Source organism: Octodon degus, unplaced genomic scaffold (assembly GCF_000260255.1).
Source record: "Octodon degus isolate 3935 unplaced genomic scaffold, OctDeg1.0 scaffold00290, whole genome shotgun sequence".
Lineage (NCBI taxonomy): Eukaryota > Metazoa > Chordata > Mammalia > Rodentia > Octodontidae > Octodon > Octodon degus.
In genome coordinates, this window is record NW_004524866.1 from 1719705 (window position 1) to 1739156 (window position 19452).

Consider the following 19452-nt stretch of genomic DNA (forward strand, 5'->3'; position numbering starts at 1 on the left):
ATATATGAAGTGGTCCTGCATGGGATTATATGGTGGGTTCTAGGCCTCCAGTTAGACTGGTGGAAGGCAATGTTATGAGCTCTAGGCTCTCAGCTGGATTTGTTGGTAGATAGATTTCCTGTAATTTTAGTATGTGATTCTAGGATGATTCACTATAAAATACTACTATAAAACGTATCCTTTACTGTATTGTTCACCTTGCACAAACCTCAAACCATGACATTTACCTAAGAATAGTACTAAGCATCAAGCATTAGCTTTGAAGTTTTCACGTGAGAACAACATTATAACCTACTCAGAAAACTAACTGAAATAAAGACATAGACATACTCAGATATATAGGAATAGCAATGACCAGCAAGTACCTCACTTAAAAAGGAATATGAGGTAGCCACAGAGACCTTGCACTGCTGCAATTGTGAAACCTGACATTCCAGATCCCTAATGTGGACTTTTTCCCTAGGCAATGCTTGTGGCTCTTAACATGAAAGAAATATCACAAGCCATCATGACTTTGCTGACATTTACTCTCTCAGAGGGTCAAAAGTCACACTGTGCAACCTTCCATATGCTGCCTCCCCTATTAAGTAACTACAGTTTGCCTACAGAAATTTCATTAGCATTATTTGAAGCACAAGATGTGCTTTGGCTCAGGGGTAGCAGCATCAAATTCATGGGAATGAAAATCTGATTTCTTAAACCTGGTTTGGTTTACAGATCCAGGAGTCATGGAACAGAATAGATAAATGTCTACAACTAATTTGTTCAAACCACTGGGGTAAAAATGCCATTGGTGACTCTGTAACAACCTCAGGAATTATGTGACTAACACCAAAACATGTAAGCAAGCTCTGGACTTTGTGGAAGTGACACTTTCCTGTAGCTTCTTATTAATTTAGTACATGTAATGGCTTGTGTTTCAAGGGATGTCACATCACCTTATGGAGTAAAAGCACTGGAAGGACAAGAGAAAGAGAAAATGAAAGAAGGCCAACAGTGTTGTTACACTGTGAAGCTAGATTTAAAACTTGGAAATAAAAATGATTAAAAAATAAAATAATATCTTAGCATGTTCAACTGAGAGAGAGAGAGAGAGAGAGAGAGAGAGAGAGAGAGACAGACAGACAGACAGACAGACAGACAGACAGAGACAGAGAAGCAGACAAAATAAATTTGGCCAGATCTTCCTGAGTTGTAGATTGAAGTGGCAGGATGCCAAAATAGCCAGCATGGCTCTATTTACCAACAGATTTCCTAGGCTTTATCTATTTCAATAATCAAGCAGGAATAAACAAATAAAGAAACAATTACTGGTCAAAAAGAAATAATTCCTTGAAGGCAGGAGACAGGAAAAGGGGTGTTGAGGGACTGTCCTGATACAATGCTGTATATGGTAAGATTTCTAAACTTCTGTGTAAAAATAGGTAATTGTTTATTCCTCTTTTTTAAAAGATTTTTTTATCTTTTCATCACACTCTGTAGGGACTTAAAGTTTAACATACCAATACTTGATGAAAAATATCTGTTCCATGTTATGCCTAAGATGTTTGATACTCAGTGAGGGTAAGTTCAACAGCCTAGGTTGTAGGATAATAACAATAAGCTTCTCTTCTGAAGGGTTAACAACCTAAGTTTAAAGACCAAAATTTAGAGAAAAAGGAAGACTTCAAGGGCAGCCAATATTTTGGCCCAGCCTTTCAAGGTCAATGAAGATTCAGGACATAGGAGAACCTGTACTATATCATGTAACTCAGTTGTGTCCCAAATTTTCTATTCAAGGAGATCATGGGGCCACAGAGGAAAGTTATCGATGATGTAGAGTATGCCTAAGGGTAGTCACATGTAGAGAAACATTCTCTCAGCCTTTCAGAGAAAGAAATTTGATCAAGCAATGGGCATGACTCTTCTAGATGGCTGACACTTACAAAAGATCTAAAAACTGCTGTATACAGTTTTAGGGTAAATCCTCAGCGGATTTGAATGACTTTGTCAGATACAAAAGCTACATTTTTAGTTATATAGGTCTTGCTTTAACTTGGTCTTAACCATGCAGCAGAAAAGTATAACCACGAGGTACAAAAAGCAAAGCCATAGTAATATGCTGAGCAGTAAAAGGCTCAAGTCAACAATTTCTGACCTTGTCAGTCCGACTGATAACCCACTACTATTATGGACTATTGGAGTATTTTGGAATATTTGCTGAATTCACACACCTATAATATTTAAGTGTCAAAACTAAACAAATAAGGGGATACAAATTAGTGACCATCTTGTATCTGTATATTAATAATAGGATAGATATACAGCTACATTCTCTTAATTCAATAAATAGAAAGATTTGTTTTAATAGTGTTGTAAACAGGATATTATGTCTGCATCTTGTACAATGAATAAACAATGAGACAAGAATATGCAATATATTAATTATTGAAACTGTCCTAATCAGATTTGATACTATCTCTTTGCTATTTGTTCTCAAAAAAATATGGAAAAAATAAAAATAATAAAATAGTTTTTCTAATCTCTTATAAATTAAAAAATAAAAAGTAATCCTAAGAAAAAAAGAAATAATTCCTTAAATGCCTTTATATTGCTGCTACTGATGTGGAAATATAGAGAGAGGGAGAAAACTTCACCAGTCACCACATCTCCTTTCTTATGAAATTTTTTTTCATGTTGTGAAAGCAAGTATCATGACTTCACATAATAGACCTCACTAAGAGAAAAGATTTTAGAAAAAGAAAGAGAGCAATCTTTCTCTTTCCCTCAAAGGGAAACATCTTGGATGTGACCCCTGGGCTGTCTGTGGAAAGTTAGTACTTGCAGTTTCAGCCAGAAAGTAAATATGTTACCATTGTGACCTTGAATAAGCATTTCAACTCCCCCTCCCACACTCCTCTGGCGAAATAGCACATTCTGCCTGTGGCTACGCATCTGTGGACCTATGTTCAGGTTAAAAACAGGATAGAAATCATGTTTGATGATCAGCCTTCCAACCCCCATGGACCATGATTTCATAAATACCTACTGATAGCCAGGCCCCAGAGGTCACCTCCTCTCAGACGGATTGCATCAGAAGACTTTATCAATAATCTATTTGCATGAAAGCCATGTGGGGTGATGCAAATGGGTTGCAATGCAGGATTTAATGTAAGGTACTTTGGGAAATGGTCCCTGGAGTCCAGGGTCAGAAAGAACATTTGAGCATCATTCCTTCCCCTCAAGAGCTCAAGATAAGTACATGCAGCCTCACACTCCCATGTATAAGTTGAGTCAGAAATTCCTTGTACCAGCCATATGAGTCTGCATTTTAATCACAGGCGCTAAAACCCTGGTAGCCGCATGTGCTGGACTTTGCAGGGAGAGCCTGGAACTACATTGGATTGAGAAAATCCATATCAGTAACTCAGTGACAATGAAAAAACTCACATGACATCTTCTCAGTCATAAGGTTGAAATTCTTTCTCTGTTCTTAAATTCTTTTAGTGGTGCTGTTCTCACAGGTGTTTATATTTCAAGACCCATTTCTATACCTACACACTGCAATTGATTTGCGTGATCCATGTTATTTAAGCTTTTATGAGAAAAGTGTATAAGGAGGGCATTTATTCTCTTTCCTAGAAGGTATCAGGGAAAAAATAAAGTTTATGAAAACTTCTGTATTTCCTGCCAACCAAATATTGTGAACAACTGTCCCACAGAGAGGCCATTTGTGACCTGTAGCTCGAGGACCATCCTGGAAGGGAACGTAATGCTGTAATATTGGACAAAAGCTATTTTCTATTTATTAAAATGTGGATAAAGTCCAATGAAAAATTTAATCCTCATGTGAAGTGTGGATTTTATTAATATAAATGTATAAATATCAGTTTATCAAATGCTACATATAAATGATAGGTATAAAGTCCTTGCGGAACAGATGAGGGGAAAGAAAGAATTCTAAATATTTCTCTTATTTCTGGACAAGCTATTGCTGTTCTTGAGATAATGTCTATTAATTTTAAGAAAAGTGTATTTCTCAAATATGTAGTCGGTGCCCCTACTGATCATGTGGTGTATCAAAACAAAGGTGGTCTTAGCATAAAATACAAAATGAGGTACAAATTTTAGCATAAAAATTAATATTTCATCTGAGTGTGTTGGTGCATGCCTGCAAAGCCAGGACTTAGCAAGAGGGACAAGCAGGATCACTTCAAGTGCGATGCCAGTTTGGGATATATAATAAAGGCCAGTCTAAACTACACAGAGAGATTTTGTCTTGAAAGAGAGAGAGGGAGGGAGACGGAGACAGAGACAGAGACAGAGACATGAATAGGAAGAAAGAGACAGAGAGAGAAAAAAGAAAAACAATCAAAGATTTAAATCTCCATAATGAAATTTACATTTTGTAAATATTAAGATGATGCATTGAGGGGGCCTGCACCTTAGTTCAGTTCTTTAAGTGGCTGCTTCAACAAAGCAGTCAGGCTCAGGTGGCTATGGTTCGATCCCCACAACTCAAGCCAGCCAAACCTGCCCTGAAGGCATTTGGAGAAAAAAATAAGATGATGCATTGAATCTACTTGGTTGGCCATGCACATATAATTAAGTTAGCAACTGTACAAAAATCAGATCAATTTAAGAGATGTGTCTGCATCACATTGCACTTACTTCTCCGACGGGACTGTGCAGATTGATCTGAAGTACTGATGCCTGGACGAGCTTCCATGTGTATTTAACTGCATATTGAAAGATGTACACACTGCACTCACCACACACGCGCGCACACACACACACACACACACACACACACATGGCGTAGGTGATTGGGGCTCTATAAAGTTTGAGAATACCACACAAGTAAAAACCTCTCAAAATCAAACTCATCTTTTCTAACTTGGGGCCAGAGTATTTTAATGAAAGAAACATGTCTCCAAGCATCTCGAGGCCTGTAGCACTGCAACTTAAAGTGATCATATTTGCAAATAGCATTCATTGTTGTACCATGTTCAGGCCATTGAGCAGGCCCAAATCCAGTCTGAATGGTGTGTTAACTAGAAAAGGATAAAAAAGGAGATGGCAGTGACAGTGACAAGACGGATGTAGCTCCATTCAAAGACTAACAGCCCAAGCTAAAAGGCAAGGAGCTAGAGAAAACTAGATTTCAAATTCCTAGAGTCCAGTACTCAGACAAAATATAACTCTGGTTTTCAGCTGCACATTTATTTATTTATTTATTCATTCAGTTTTAGTTTTTTAGGGGCCAGAAAGATAGCTCAGTAAAGTAAGTGCTTGCCTGGCAATCCACAGTTCTGCCACAAAAAATAAAAAATAAAAAAAAATATTTTTAGGATTTTTTTTGTGGCCAGCTCAGCCCACCCTGGGAGCAGGGATGACTTGGCATGTGGTGACAGGGATCAGGGATCAAATTACTATCCTTTCGCTTGCCTATAACTGGTGCTTTATACTGCTGAGCTGTCTCAACATCCAAGCCACACAGTTTTTGAAATTTTGTTGAAGCTCCAATATTAACAGCTGAAAAGAAATCAGATATAGATATCAGTGCTCATGTAACACGAAAGGCAGACAACACAAGTAGGTCATTAAATATTCTTTCCCTCCTTGGTAAACGTTTTCCCCAAATATATGCAATTTATACAGAATGATGGCCTTGGCTCTCCAGACACAATTTGAAAGTGACGTGGCTAAACAGATGTTTATTGCTCTTGAAAATACAGATAAATTTCCATTTTTTTTCACTTTTTTATGTATCGTACATGATACTTATTTTATTTCAGATGCTGACCATTTGTTGCTATCATGCATAATAATAGCCTAGTGCACATATTGACTGTGTGATTTGACTTCCAGGAGTCCCCATCATTCTCCAATATAGCATAGGAAAATGGGCAGAATTTCTGCTGAATCTTCTTATTTAGGGCACAAAATAATCTGAACACTATACTTCATCAATACATGTACAGACCCTGGAATTAATGTGTATAGTCTCTCCCTCTATGTAAACTCTTCTTGTCTTTATTCACATCCTTATAGGAAGCAGGGGACATGTACGTGAACTGGAATTTTCTAAATAAGGAGCACATAATTGTACCACCCACTGAAGGCATAGCAGATTCACCAAGGACAAGAGCTCTGTCTCCTCAAGATGCAGAAGAAGAGGCCCCAGCGTGCCTTCTGTTCAATCTGGGGGATGTGGGTGGAAGGAAATAGATATGGTCTTCAATGGTGTTGGCCAAGGAGGGGACTCTTCCCAGGTTTACCTCCAGATAATGTTACAGGGAGTGAAAAAGAGTATTCTTGTCAAACATTCTCCTGTGTTGTTTAAAGTGTCTTTGCATATTGAAGAATACTATTTACAAAAGTAAACACTTACTGAGTAAATTCTTGTATTGTTACCACTACATATTATAGTATACCTAAGGAATTATGACTTCAATTTACCTTTTAAAAATATTTTTTATCTTTTTTGCCATGATAATTTTTGTAATTTAAAGAGAATATAAAAACATTAAAATGTCACACAATTTTAGAAGAATATGATAGGAAGTCAACAATGGTTGTTATATTTCCTATTGTTGTCATCTATTTAGTTGTTCAGATTAACAGATACAAGCATGTAAAATAGGTCAAAAATAAAAACAAACAAGCATTAAATGTTTCCTTCAATAAGCCAATACAAATTAGTAGGAAACAGCATTATCCCGAATTTTCTATTCAAGGAGATTATGGGGCCACAGAGGAAGTTGATCAATGATATAGAGTGTGCCTAAGGAGAGTCATCTAGAGAGAAAACATTCTCTCAGGCTTTCCTTTTTTTTTTTCTTTTCTTTTTTTTTTTTTTTTTGTATGGAACTGGGGGATTAAACTCAGGCCCTTGCGCTTGACAAGGAAGCGCTTATTCCACTGAGCCATCTCCTCAGCTCCACTGAGCCAACTCCCCAGCCCCACTGAGCCATCTCCCCAGCCCCACTGAGCCATCTCCCCAGCCCCTCAGGCTTTCACAGAGAGAAAATTGATCAAGCAATGGCCATGACTCATCTAGATGGCTGACACTGACAAAAAGATCTAAAAACTGCTGTATAAGCTTTCAGGGTAAATCCTGAGAGGATTTGACTGACTTTGTCAGATACAAAAGTTACATTTTTAGTTATACAGGCCTTGCTTTAACTTAGTCTTAACCATCCAGCAGAAAACTATAACCACAAGGTACAAAAAGCAAAGCCATTGTAATATGCTGAGATGTAAAAGGCTCAAGTCAACTAGTTCTGATATTGCCAGTCCTATGGATAATCTACTTCTATTATGGACTATTGGACTATTTGTGTTATTTTGCTGAATTCAAGCACCTGTAATATTTTAATGGCAATGTAACACCCATCTCTGACAAACAAAACAAAAAAGGAGGATATAAATGAAGGAGCCTTTTGTAGTGAAAAAAATATATGTATGTATATAAAAAGTAGTTAAGATAGATATATAGCTTATTTCTCTTAGTTCAATGAAAAGAAAGATTTGTACTAATAGTGTTTGGGCAAGATATCATGTCTGCATCTTATACTCTGAATAACTATTATGAAGACAACAATGTGCAATGTATTGTTTATTGTAACTGTCCCACTAACCTGTTTTGAAACTGTCTCATTGTGATTTATTTCTCATTACAATTAATTGAAAAAAGAAATTACTAGTAGAACAGTTATCATTATATATATATTTCCTTCATTTTTTCATTTTTTCTTTCCCTATCCCAGTTCATTTGTTTGAACTTTTCTTTCCCTTTAACAATATCTATTGCATCTTTCTTACTTTATTTACTTGTACAGGTCCTTACACTAGGTAAACAATGTTTTCACAGGGGAGAATGATTTATTTCACTTATGAGTATCATTTCTAGGTGCAACCATTTCTCTATAAAAGTCTCAAGTTTATCCTTTAGAACTGAGTAAAAATCCACTGCATGAAAGTACCATAACATTTCTATTCATTCTTCAGTTGATGAGTATTTGTGTTGTTTCCAAGATTTAGCTATAACAAATTGCACTGCTATAAACATGGGTGCACACATATCACTGTGGTATGAGGTTTTCAATTCTTCTAGAAAAATATGCAGGAGGGTATATGTAGGTTGAATGGGAGTTCTAATCCTACTTTTCCAAGTAATCTCCACATGATTTCTACAGTGTTTGTACCAGTCTACATGCCCACCAACAGTAGAAAAGGATTAATTTCACTCCACAGTCCCATTACTATTTGTTCTTGGTTGATTTCTGGATAATAGCCACTCTTTCTGGGATAAGATGGAATCTCAAGCTTGTTTTAATTTACATTTCTCAAATGAAAAATGATGTTGAACCTTTTCATGTATTTACTTGCCATTTGTATTTCTTTATCTGAGAAGCATGTATTCATCGAAGATGCCCATTTCTTTATTGGGTCTCTGAATTTTTGGGTCATGATTTTTTTATTTCTTTATATATTCTACATAAAAATCATTTGTCTGAGGGATGGATGGCTAATTTTTTATCACCAATTTGTAATTTGTTTTCTGTTGGTGTTTCCTATCGATGGGCAAAATTTTTCAATGAGATGAGATCCCAGATGTTGATTCTTTGAACTATTCACTGTGCAATTGGTTTTTGTTCATGAACTCTCTGCCTACCTCATGTCCTCAGAATTTTTATTTACATTCTCTTCCAGTAGATTTAGTGTTTGTGTTTTAACATTTAGATCTTTGATCAATTTTTACTTTAGTGCAGTGCATGGTGATAAACTTGGGCCCATTTTTAATCTTTGACACATGAAGAACCAATTTCTTTATTTCTATTTATTAAAGGGGATACCTTACTTCCAGTGAGCATGTTGGACCCTTGACAAAAGAAAAGGTGGTGGAGTGTGTTTGTAGTTGTGTCTGAACCTCCTAATTTGTACCATTGATTCATAGGTCTGTTTTTTTTTTTCTGTCAGCACCATGCTGATTTCATCACAGTAGCTTTGTAGTATAATTTCAAGTCAGGGGTAGAGATACCTCCTGCCTTGGCTTTGTTGTAAGTGATTGCTTTTGTTATAATTGGTCTGTTCTGGTTGCACATGAATTTTATGAATTTTGTTTTAGTATCTGGAATCAAACTCAGGACTGTGAGCTTGCCAAGCTGGTGCTTAGCCACTGAGCTATACCCCCAGCCCTAATAATATTTTCTCTAGATCTGGGAGGTATACTAATGGTATGCTGATCAGGATCGCATTGAGTCTGTGTAACAGTTTTGAATGTATGACTATTTTCACAATGTTGGTTCATCCTATCCATGACTAAGGAATATCTTTACATTTTTTTCTAGTTAATATATTTGTGAAAATGTTGTATCAAAGGCTCACATTGCAATTGTGATAGTGCTTATTTTATTTTTCCTGTCTGTTAAAATTTGTCTTATACAGATGAGTGCTTCTGCCTTTGGTTCATCTGTACTTATGATCGTTATGTGTCCCTGCGGATGTATTCCCATAACAAGGATGTAGTGATCTTCTTCATCTCTTTTCATCATTCTTGGCTTCAAGCTCACATTGTTCACAAACAACATAGCTCCCCCTGCTTTTCGCTGGGTTCCTGTGGCATGTAGTAGTTTTTTTCCATCCTTTGACTTTTAATCTGTGAATTTACTTTTGAATTAAATGTTTTTCTTACATACAGTATTTTCGGATTTTGTTTATTATCTGTTCTGCCACTCTGTTTCTGTTGGCTGATGAAGAGAAAACATTGACATTAATGGTTATCACTTACATGTATTATCTTTGACACATTATTTTCTTCTTGTTGGTTCCCTACTTTTTGCCTCTGTTTAATAGTTTGTACTGCTTGATGGCTCCTTTCTTCTGTTATTCATAGATTTGTGCTCATTTTTATCTCTAGAATATCTGTCAGTACTCTTTGTAGAGTTGGTTGGTTGTCATGAGTTTCTTTCTTCTGGAATTACTTTTCCATAATTTTGATTGAAAGTTTTTCAGGGTGCATCGTTATTTGTTGGAAGTTGTTTCTTATTCAGATCTGAAATACATCACTGCAAGCTCCCCTTGACTTACTTGTTTTTGTTGAGATATCTTCCATGATTCTGATGGAATTTCCTCTACAGGCGATCTACTTCTTTTCTCTGACACCTTTTTTAAAATGTATTTGGTGCAGGGTCTCACTACACAACTCAGACTCATAGTGAGCCCCCTGTTTTCAACTTCCCCAGAAGTGAGGCTGCAGGTGTGTGCCACCACGCCCAGTCTAGTAGCTGGCTCAGTGCACACGAAGGTGTCCTGTACAGCATGTAGTGCTGGGGATTGAAACTAGCTCCCTGTACTTGCCTAAACAGGCACTTATTCTGCTGAGCTATCTCACTGGCCTTCTCTACCAGCTTATAGTATTGTGTTCTCTTGCTGAATTTCTTGGGCCTTGATTATTATATAACTGGGTATATGTATATTTTGGTTATGGATAATTGGAGTTCTATATGCCTCAGTTATGGCAGGTCAGACTGTTTTCCTATGCTTCAGACATCTTTTGATACTCTTTCTCCAAATAGCCTTTATGTAGTTCGTGTCGATTCCTTTTTGTTGTCACCTGTCTTACATCGTTTTGCTTTGCATCATCGTTCAGCTGTTGGATATTTATTTCCTGGTTCCTCATTAAGTTTAAGAAATCTTTTCTTTTGCTATCACTAGCTGCATTTCTGTCATCCAGGTCTGAACATCTATCTTCAGTTTCATTCAAGCAGTTGTGTCAGATCTCAATGGAATTTTTAACTTTCTGGATATTTCTTTAAATATGATTTTTGTGTTCTAATTTTCCCTATACTGATCATTGAAGGTTTCCATCATTTTTCTGTGTTCCTCTGTTTTTTAGCTACATCTTCTCTAGATATGCTAAGCAATTATTTTTCTATTATCATTTCATGTTTACCTGACAGATTATTTCTGATCTGATATTTTCTATAGATTTATGGAGCTATTATTCCTTTATTTCATTTGCTATCATTTCTGAAATTTCATTTACATAACCTTCAAGTTCTTCTATGTTGCTGTCTCCTGGACTTGGTTGGGGTGGGCTGGATGTCTGAGATTTCATTTTCCTCCTTTGTTTTGTTATTTATGTTTAAAATCTTTTTCTTCTGTTTTCTCTGGTGATGCCTGTGAGTATTGGTAGTAGGTAGCTATATCACGAATTTCACAGCTTCTCCAGGAATAGTCTGCACTTAAGGAAAATAAGTTGAAATATATTGGATCAGGACCTATCATAATAATCCTATTTAAAAAAACAAGAAAAAAACTAGTAAAAGTAAAATCTTTAGAAACTACATAGAATTTCATTAAAAATGATAATTCAACAATGGTAGTTATATTGTATAAGATTGGCTTCAAATTAGTTGTTTAGATTAACAAATATAAACATTCATAATTGGTTAAAAATTAAAAAGAAAAAAATGTAAACATTAATCATTCCCTTTAATAGGTCAGTAGTCAACAGCAATGCAACTATCTAAGCTATCCTGTGTATAGACGTATATTTTTCCTTTCATTACTTTTTCTTTTCACCCTTACTTTATCTCAGTTATTCCTTCCCTTTGAATACTTTATTTTCCTTTCACAGTATCTATTGTACCCTTTGGATTTTATTTACTCTTTCAGGTTCTTGCACTAGGAAGACAATATGATGGTTGCACATGAAATTATGATTTATTTCACCTATCACTATAGTCTCTAGTTGCATCCATTTACCCATAAAAGCTTTGAGTTTGTCTATTTTTATAGCTAAGAAGTATTCCATTATATAAAAATGCCACATCTTTTTTAGCCATTCCTCAGTTAATGGGCATTTAGGTTGTTTGCAAGATTTAAGTATGGTAAATTGTGCTGCAATAAATGCGGGTGTATGTATATTACTGTGACATGATATTTTCAGTTATTCTGGGAAAGTACGCAGGAGGGGAGTATCTGGATTGAATGGAACCTCTAATCCTTATATTTTGAGGAATCTCCATACTGATTTCACAGTAACCTCTTCTTAATTTCTAAAACCATCCTATTTATTTTGTTACATCACATTCACAAGCACTAGACTTGAGGCTCCTCCACTGCACTTGAAACACAATTCAATAAAGATAATAGTCTAACCCAAGTTAGAGAAGAAAGCTTGAGTTTGGAAACTCATGTATTTAGGTGAAAAATTCAATATTCTCAAATATGTTTATGTTCTATTGCATACAATTTTGAAATATCCAGGTTAATGAATACATAAACATTTTCATCTAAAAATGTCTTTGTATAATTTTTTAAACTCATTTGATTCACCATATTATTTTTTATATAATTACTTTAGCTAGTTTTCTCCCATTGATAAGACAAAAGGTACCCAACACCCAATGATAAAGTAGTACAGTTTTATTTCTTTCATAGTTTGTAGAGGTTTTCTTTCATAATCATCTGTCTCCCAAGCCAGCTGATAGCAGAAGGCAAAAATTAATGGTGGTGGAAAACAGCAAAAGCAAGAAAGCCAAAGGGTCATCATGCCTCTTTCTGTCCTTTATGTTGTAGTCACACACCTCCAACCAGGTCAGCTGTAGTGTTCACAAGCTCTCCATGCACCGCTCTTGCACAGACTCAAGAAGCTTACAAAATGAGGATCCTGGATGCCTCCTGAGTCACTTAGCTAAACTAACCTTCTCAGGTTGACACACAATGAATCAATCATTGCATCTTTGGCACTAAAGGAATGTGCTAGGGCATGTTCTCTACAACTCAGGATATAGAACTCCGGAGGTACCTATTAAGATTATAAACTTCCCAAATTGACACAATGTATGAAGTATTACAGTTATTATACAAATATTAAAATTTCATGATATCTTAGAATTTTTTCACACTCTTTGAAGATTTTGCACTTACAGCCCAACTTTATTTTGACTAGCTGAGTTTCAAATGTTAGTGAGGACATTAGGCCAACACCTTACAAATTGGAAAATAAACTTTTTCTCAAAGTATTCATACTTTAATATTAAAAGTTTATCCTGATAAAAAGAAACATTTCTTTTCATCTTTAATCACCTATAAATAACACATCAACTTATGAACAAATACTAAGACATAGATAATAAAGTCTAAGTTTACATTGAGGCTCATCCTTTGTGCTGGTTATTTAGATTTTGACATATCCAAGAAGGCATGCATTCAACTAATAAATTATTACTTAGAATAATCTATCTACAGTGAAAATTCGGCTGAGTTTTGGGGCTATAAATGTTGCCTCCACTTCCCTACTTCTCAAAAATTTGAGTGAAGGGAAATACAGGAATCTTTTTCAGCTTTGCTCCTTGGCTTCAAAGTAAGGGACAAAGAGAAATATGTCACACAGATTCCTGTTCTCATAAAAGCCTAAATCATGGTAGAATTCAAGGATGTAGGGATAGAAATGAATTCTTACAGTATATTAAATCATGGAATGAAGGTACTTGAAAGGAACAAGCAGTGAGGATGTACGCTAAATCGCACAACTCAGAAGTGCCTTGCTTTTCAGCACGGATCGTTGGTCGCTAATTTTGATTTCCTGGCTATAGTGTAATTTGTACCCCAGGCAACAGAAAGCAGGTGTGGGTATGAGTTTCAGAGCACATAACTGGTACATGGAGAATACAGATATACAGGGACTGTTCTGTGGCTGCAACTCATGGGGCTGCCTTCTTTTGGAAGAATAATGCCCAGTATTTCTTGATTGAGATTGTGGCTTTTCAGACTATTTCAAAAGAATCCTAAGATTAAGTGCCCTAGTACAAACTATTAGCAACTCCACTAAAGGCATCTATGCCAGTGGACAAAGACTTGGGAACAAATCTGCCCAGGCGGAGGTGGCCCCTGGGATGTAGCTAATTTTATTGATAAACAGATAGCAATGAGACAGTTTCAAATCAAATCGGAAGTACAGATTCAAAAAATAACACACTGCATATATTCTTCTTAGTGGTTAATTGCCGTACAAGATGCGGACTTGAGATCCTATTTACAAACACCATTAGAATAAATCATTCTATTCATTAAGAGAATGCAACTATATATCTATTCTAACCATTTTGAATACCCAGATACAAAATGGACATTCATCTGTATACCCCATTTTTTCTAAGTTCCGTTATTGAATATTATAGGTGTGTAAACTCATCAAAATATTCTAAAAGAGTCCAACCATGCCTTTCTTAAAAGTCAACAGTAAAACCTATATTAATTTATAAAACCAGATGCCATTAAAAAATGTGCAGAGTTAGTCTTCATTTGATTCTGCAAACTCTGCAGATATTGAGCTTATTTTGCTGGTAGATGCTATGGAAACTGTCAGATAAAAAAATCGAAGTTGTTGGTTTTAGATGCTTTGATTCCATGATTGGTGGTTTTTCCTAACCCAATTGCATACCTTATTTAAATAGCTTTACATATAATATTCTTTTCTGGAAACTGACATTTCTGGAGCATAGTAACATTTTCGTCCTCAGACATCCACATGCTCTGATTTATTAGATAGCAGCGTTAAAGTTCCTTGAGATAAATGGGATTGAATATGCTTAGCAACTCCCCCACCCATGTTTTCTGTCTTTATCCTGCAGCCCTGTTCACATAGGATGGTCTCTCTCTCTTTTAGCTGCATTCCTTTCTGAAGTACATTCAATTCAACAATCCTGCTGGAGACCAGGTGAACTTGGATTAGAGAAGGAAACTGGATTCAGAGTATGACCTTCTCAATTTTTGGAATTTTCCAGAAGGCCTTAGATTGAAGGTTAAACTAGGCACATTTTCTCCACATGCTCCCAATGGCCAAAAACTGACTTTATCTGAGTATATGATAGAGTGGGCCACAGAAGTTACACAGGTGTGTTGCTCCTAATCACAGTACTGACTAACCACAAGTAAGCAAAACCCCATCATAGTAGGCTTTGGGTCCCTAATTTTGCTCATGCAATGATCACATGTGGAAATTAAATCAGTGTTCAATTCGAAAAAAAAATCATGAGCTTTAATATGATTGGGAAAGAAGTGCACTCAATTATATTTTTGCAAATATGTGTATCATACTGTTCAAAAATTAGGAATCTGACTACTTACTTTTGCTTATATATGCATACAAATTAAGTTTATCCCTCTAGCTCTCAAGAAGTAAGTACAGTTCTAACAAGTTACCACCATTTACTTTTTCCTTAGATTCGCCACTCAGTGTGCAGTGAGAGTTGCACTCCTGGATTTAGAAAAAGCCCTCAGAAGGGAAAGGCTGCCTGCTGTTTCGATTGCACCCCTTGTGCAGACAACGAGATCACCAATGACACAGGTAGGAGAGCGTCCTGGGGACACAGTCTCACTCTATGTTTTGTTCATTCCTTCCATCCAGGAAATGGGAAAAGCTTTGTAGATGACACTGATGGTAAAATTATTTGTTATGCTGAGTGTTACTGTCTGGTTGGAAAACACACTTTTCCCTTTGAAACATACACTCAAATTCCATTTCTTTTTATCCCCTTCTTATTTATCAGTTTTCTTTTTTGCATTGACAAAAATTGAAGCAAGATGTCTTTCAATGGTCTATGTCTCCAGCTATTCTTTTTTTTATTATTTTGAAACAGAATATCAGGTTTGCCTAAGAAAACCTCAAAACTTCAATAAGACAGTCTCAGCCCTTTAATTTTCAAGAATAACATTTGTGCACCACTACATATGCCTACACTGACTTTTCAAGTCCCATTAAAAGCATTATTTACTCAAGCTCAGCCCTTTTTCCTATCCTACAGCTTCTAAGTTCCGTTGCTGTCATGAAACTTAACAGGCAGTAGCTTTAACAAAAATTCATTACAGTATTTTTTTTTCAATTAAAGTAAGACTACAGTAAAGACAAGTTCAGGCACACTTTGTTCCCCAGGGACTGACACTATTCTTCACACAGAGCATGTGCTCAGAGACTGAGTTTGATTGGATATATGAGGATGCTTTTTATGTACAACATGTTTGTAACACAGCACAGTAAAATTTCTGGGATTTAATCTCGATCCTCCTAGAATGCACAGGTGAATGAGAAAGACATCCTATGGAATGAGTTGGAGTCTATACCATAGAACTGCAAGAATGTTTTGCACGCAGAATATGAGGTTTAACAAGTGATAATACCTACATTTCTGGATGGCATCATGTGTATTTTTACAGAGGTGATAGCTTAGCATTATATCAGAATAAAAGGAAGTGACATAACACTTATTTGAATTAATAGAAATGGTCATAATAGCACATTCCCTATTCTTGTAAAATTCAAATATTCTGAAAGAAAATACATATTTTTATTAAATAAAAAGATAAAATGAGAATGAGGATTAAAACATATTCCTTAAAATTTATAGCACATTCCCTATTCTTGTAAAATTCAAATATTCTGAAAGAAAATACATATTTTTATTAAATAAACAGATAAAATGAGAATGAGGATTAAAACATATTCCTTAAAATTTATAGTAACCAAATGCTAATGACCATTGCATAGTGCAGTTATATTCCTATTGAATAATTTCTAACTTGGTTGTGGCTGACATAAATTTTGATTTCAGAACATATTCAGTAACATTTCAAATGCTCTCTGAAATACAACAAAACTTGTTATGTATTATGTCATGTAATTTAAATATACATTCTCAAAAATATAAGAATATGTTAATTTTTAAGTAATGTATGTGCACACATAGATAATAATGGCCCTACTAATACAGTTAATACATTCTCCTGGTATGTGTAATTCTCCATCTTATATAGTGTATAGAATAGATCAAAGCACAAATTGAAAATCATGCAAAGCTGAAAATTCTATGATTTGAAGGTAAAACTGCACTGAGATAAATAGGTATAATATATTTCTGTGCTGTTCTCTATCTAAATAAAAATGCTGGACTTCTGTGTTGAAACAATTTCATGTGAGAAAAAAAGTAAAGCAAATTGTACACAATAAAAGTGAAAGATGCATTGCAGTCTGAAAGGATTTTTTTAAAAAATCAAGGCAGAGCTGGGTTTTGTGGATCCTATCTGTAATACCTACACTAGGGAGGCTGAGGCATGAGGATCATTGTCAGTTCAAGACCAGCCTGGGCTACAAAGTGAGCCAAAGGCCAGCATGAACTGGATAGTGAGACTTGGTTTCAAAAGTAAAAAAAGGATAAAGAAGTTATGACAGAGAAAACGAATAGAATTAAATGTGAATCAGGTAACAAAAACAGCAACCCTCAGTACAATTAATCAAGAAGAAAGAGAAAAAATTGAGATCTAGCATAATAACAGGACAGAAAATTGTCCATTGGTACAGTTACATACAAAACTTTTCCTATGAAAATAGAAGTAATTTCACATCAATCTAAGTCTTGAAATCTATATGAACAGATGGAGACTTAGCAAAACAACCCTAAGAACTAATTAAATATCTCCATAGTGCTAATATCTCCACAGAACCATGTCTGTTGTAAGTTAGGTGTCTATGGTCTAATATTTCACTCTAAATTTTTGTTGATTACTTATATTAGCAGTGAAGTTTACATGCATTCAAACACCTAGTAATACTGACCTCATTCTTTCAGATAGAGGAAAATCAATCTGTTTTAAGGAAGGATCTCATTGATGTTACTCAGTTGAAAGTGCACATAGGAGAGACAAAGCTCACAGTCCGTTTTCCTTTTAAACTACATTCACATAGTCTGTTCCCTATTGAGCTGTGTACTCCAGGGACAGTACACCATAAGCAAACTCAGGTCATAAAATTATAATCAAATGTGCTAGATCCTGGACAAAGAAAAGCAATGCTGCCAAGTGGAGACAATGTGATAAAACTGTACATCACTGTGATTTACAAAGAAGCGAGAAGAGTGTTGCCTACTGAAGGAGGAGTAGGAGAAGTCTCTGTCACCAAGAATGATCTCTATATTATCCTACAGCACACTTTAAAATTTGTGTCTTTTTTTTTTTTTTTGGTACTTGGGATTGAACTCAGGGCCCTGAACTTTCCAGGCAAGCACTTCTACTGAGCTGTCTCCCCGGCCCGTGTTTCATTTTTAAAAGCAAGAATGTGATAAGACATTTCTGCATCATAATGCTGCCAGACATAACCCTCTACGTCATGGTCAAGGTAATGAAGAAAGCGCCCCAAAATAAAAATATATTAGAAAGGGATAAACATAAATGATTAGATTTTTCCAGGGATATAGTTTTCTTTTTATTTTTTTCCACTTTCCGTGTTTCTTTTTTTTTTTTGAAAATTTTATTTTATTTTATTTTTTCCCATAATTTTATTGATAAATAGCAATGAGACAGTTTCAAATCAAATCAGTAGGACAGTTTCAATCATTAACACACTGCATAAGTTCTTCCAAGTTGTCTTTTAGAATTTTTCATTGCTGTACAAGAGGCGGACTTGATATCCTATTTACAAACACCATTAGAACAAATCATTCAATTCATTAAGAGAATGTAACTATATATCTATCCTAACCACTTTCAATATACAGATAGAAAATATACATTCATCTATATACCCTTTTTTGTTAAGTTTTGATTTTGAATATTATAGGTGTGTAAACTCAGCAAAATTCTAAAAGAATCCAAACCGTTGTGAGTGAATCAAAATTATATTTGGCTTCATGGTTATGGAATACAAGACTGTTAAAAAAGACTGATAACCTGTTTCCATACCTCAGTCATAAGGCACTCATAGATAAAATTTTGAAAGCTGATGTTTGTAATATTTAAAAGCATTAAATAGGTAATGATATATCCTATAATTATTTTAAAACATACCAAAATCAAACTACTAAAATACACCGTTCACAATAAAAACTAATAAAGTGGTTGCATATAACACATTCATAGGTGCAGAGACTAAAGAACGCAACTACTTCTCATTCAATATGCTTCCTCATATGCATCTTGCTGTAATTTAAGAATTGTGTTGGCTTCCTAATCATTCATAAAGATTTGATTTAAATCAAATAAAAGTAGGTGAAGTAATTAATCAATGTAAATCATTCTTTGTAAAAATACAAAGTTTTTATGAATATGCCAGATTTAAAAAGCATGCACAAATAATGATCAATATTATGTAGGAGCTATTCTGTGTACACCATCCTTTTATTTTATGTCTAGAAAAAAAAAGGGAAAAGTAAGCTGTAGAGATGCATGCCTGGGAACAGGGCTCTGAAAGGCTGAGGCAAGAAGATGGTGTTGAAACATACCCTGAGGAAGTAGTAACTTAAGGAGACATTTTCTCAAAATAAAATTTAAAATGGTTGGGATTATATCTCTGTGGAAGGTATCTGAGTTCAATCCTACAGACTGAAAACGAAAGAGAAATAAAAACCAAAGAAAAACAAAAAAAAATGAATATTGGCAAAGTAGTTCAAGTCCAATGAGTTTCTGGTG

At 35.2% G+C, this 19452-nt stretch overlaps 1 protein-coding gene across 1 annotated transcript in view; it reads left to right on the top strand.

The window, feature by feature from the left end:
• Window positions 1-19452, top strand: part of LOC101568669 (vomeronasal type-2 receptor 116-like) — a 60012-nt gene that overhangs the window by 39570 nt on the left and 990 nt on the right. Inside the window, 3 exon segments of the mRNA XM_012512937.2 lie at window positions 6034-6192; window positions 14663-14890; window positions 15220-15343. Coding sequence (XP_012368391.2) covers window positions 6034-6192; window positions 14663-14890; window positions 15220-15343 — 511 coding nt within the window.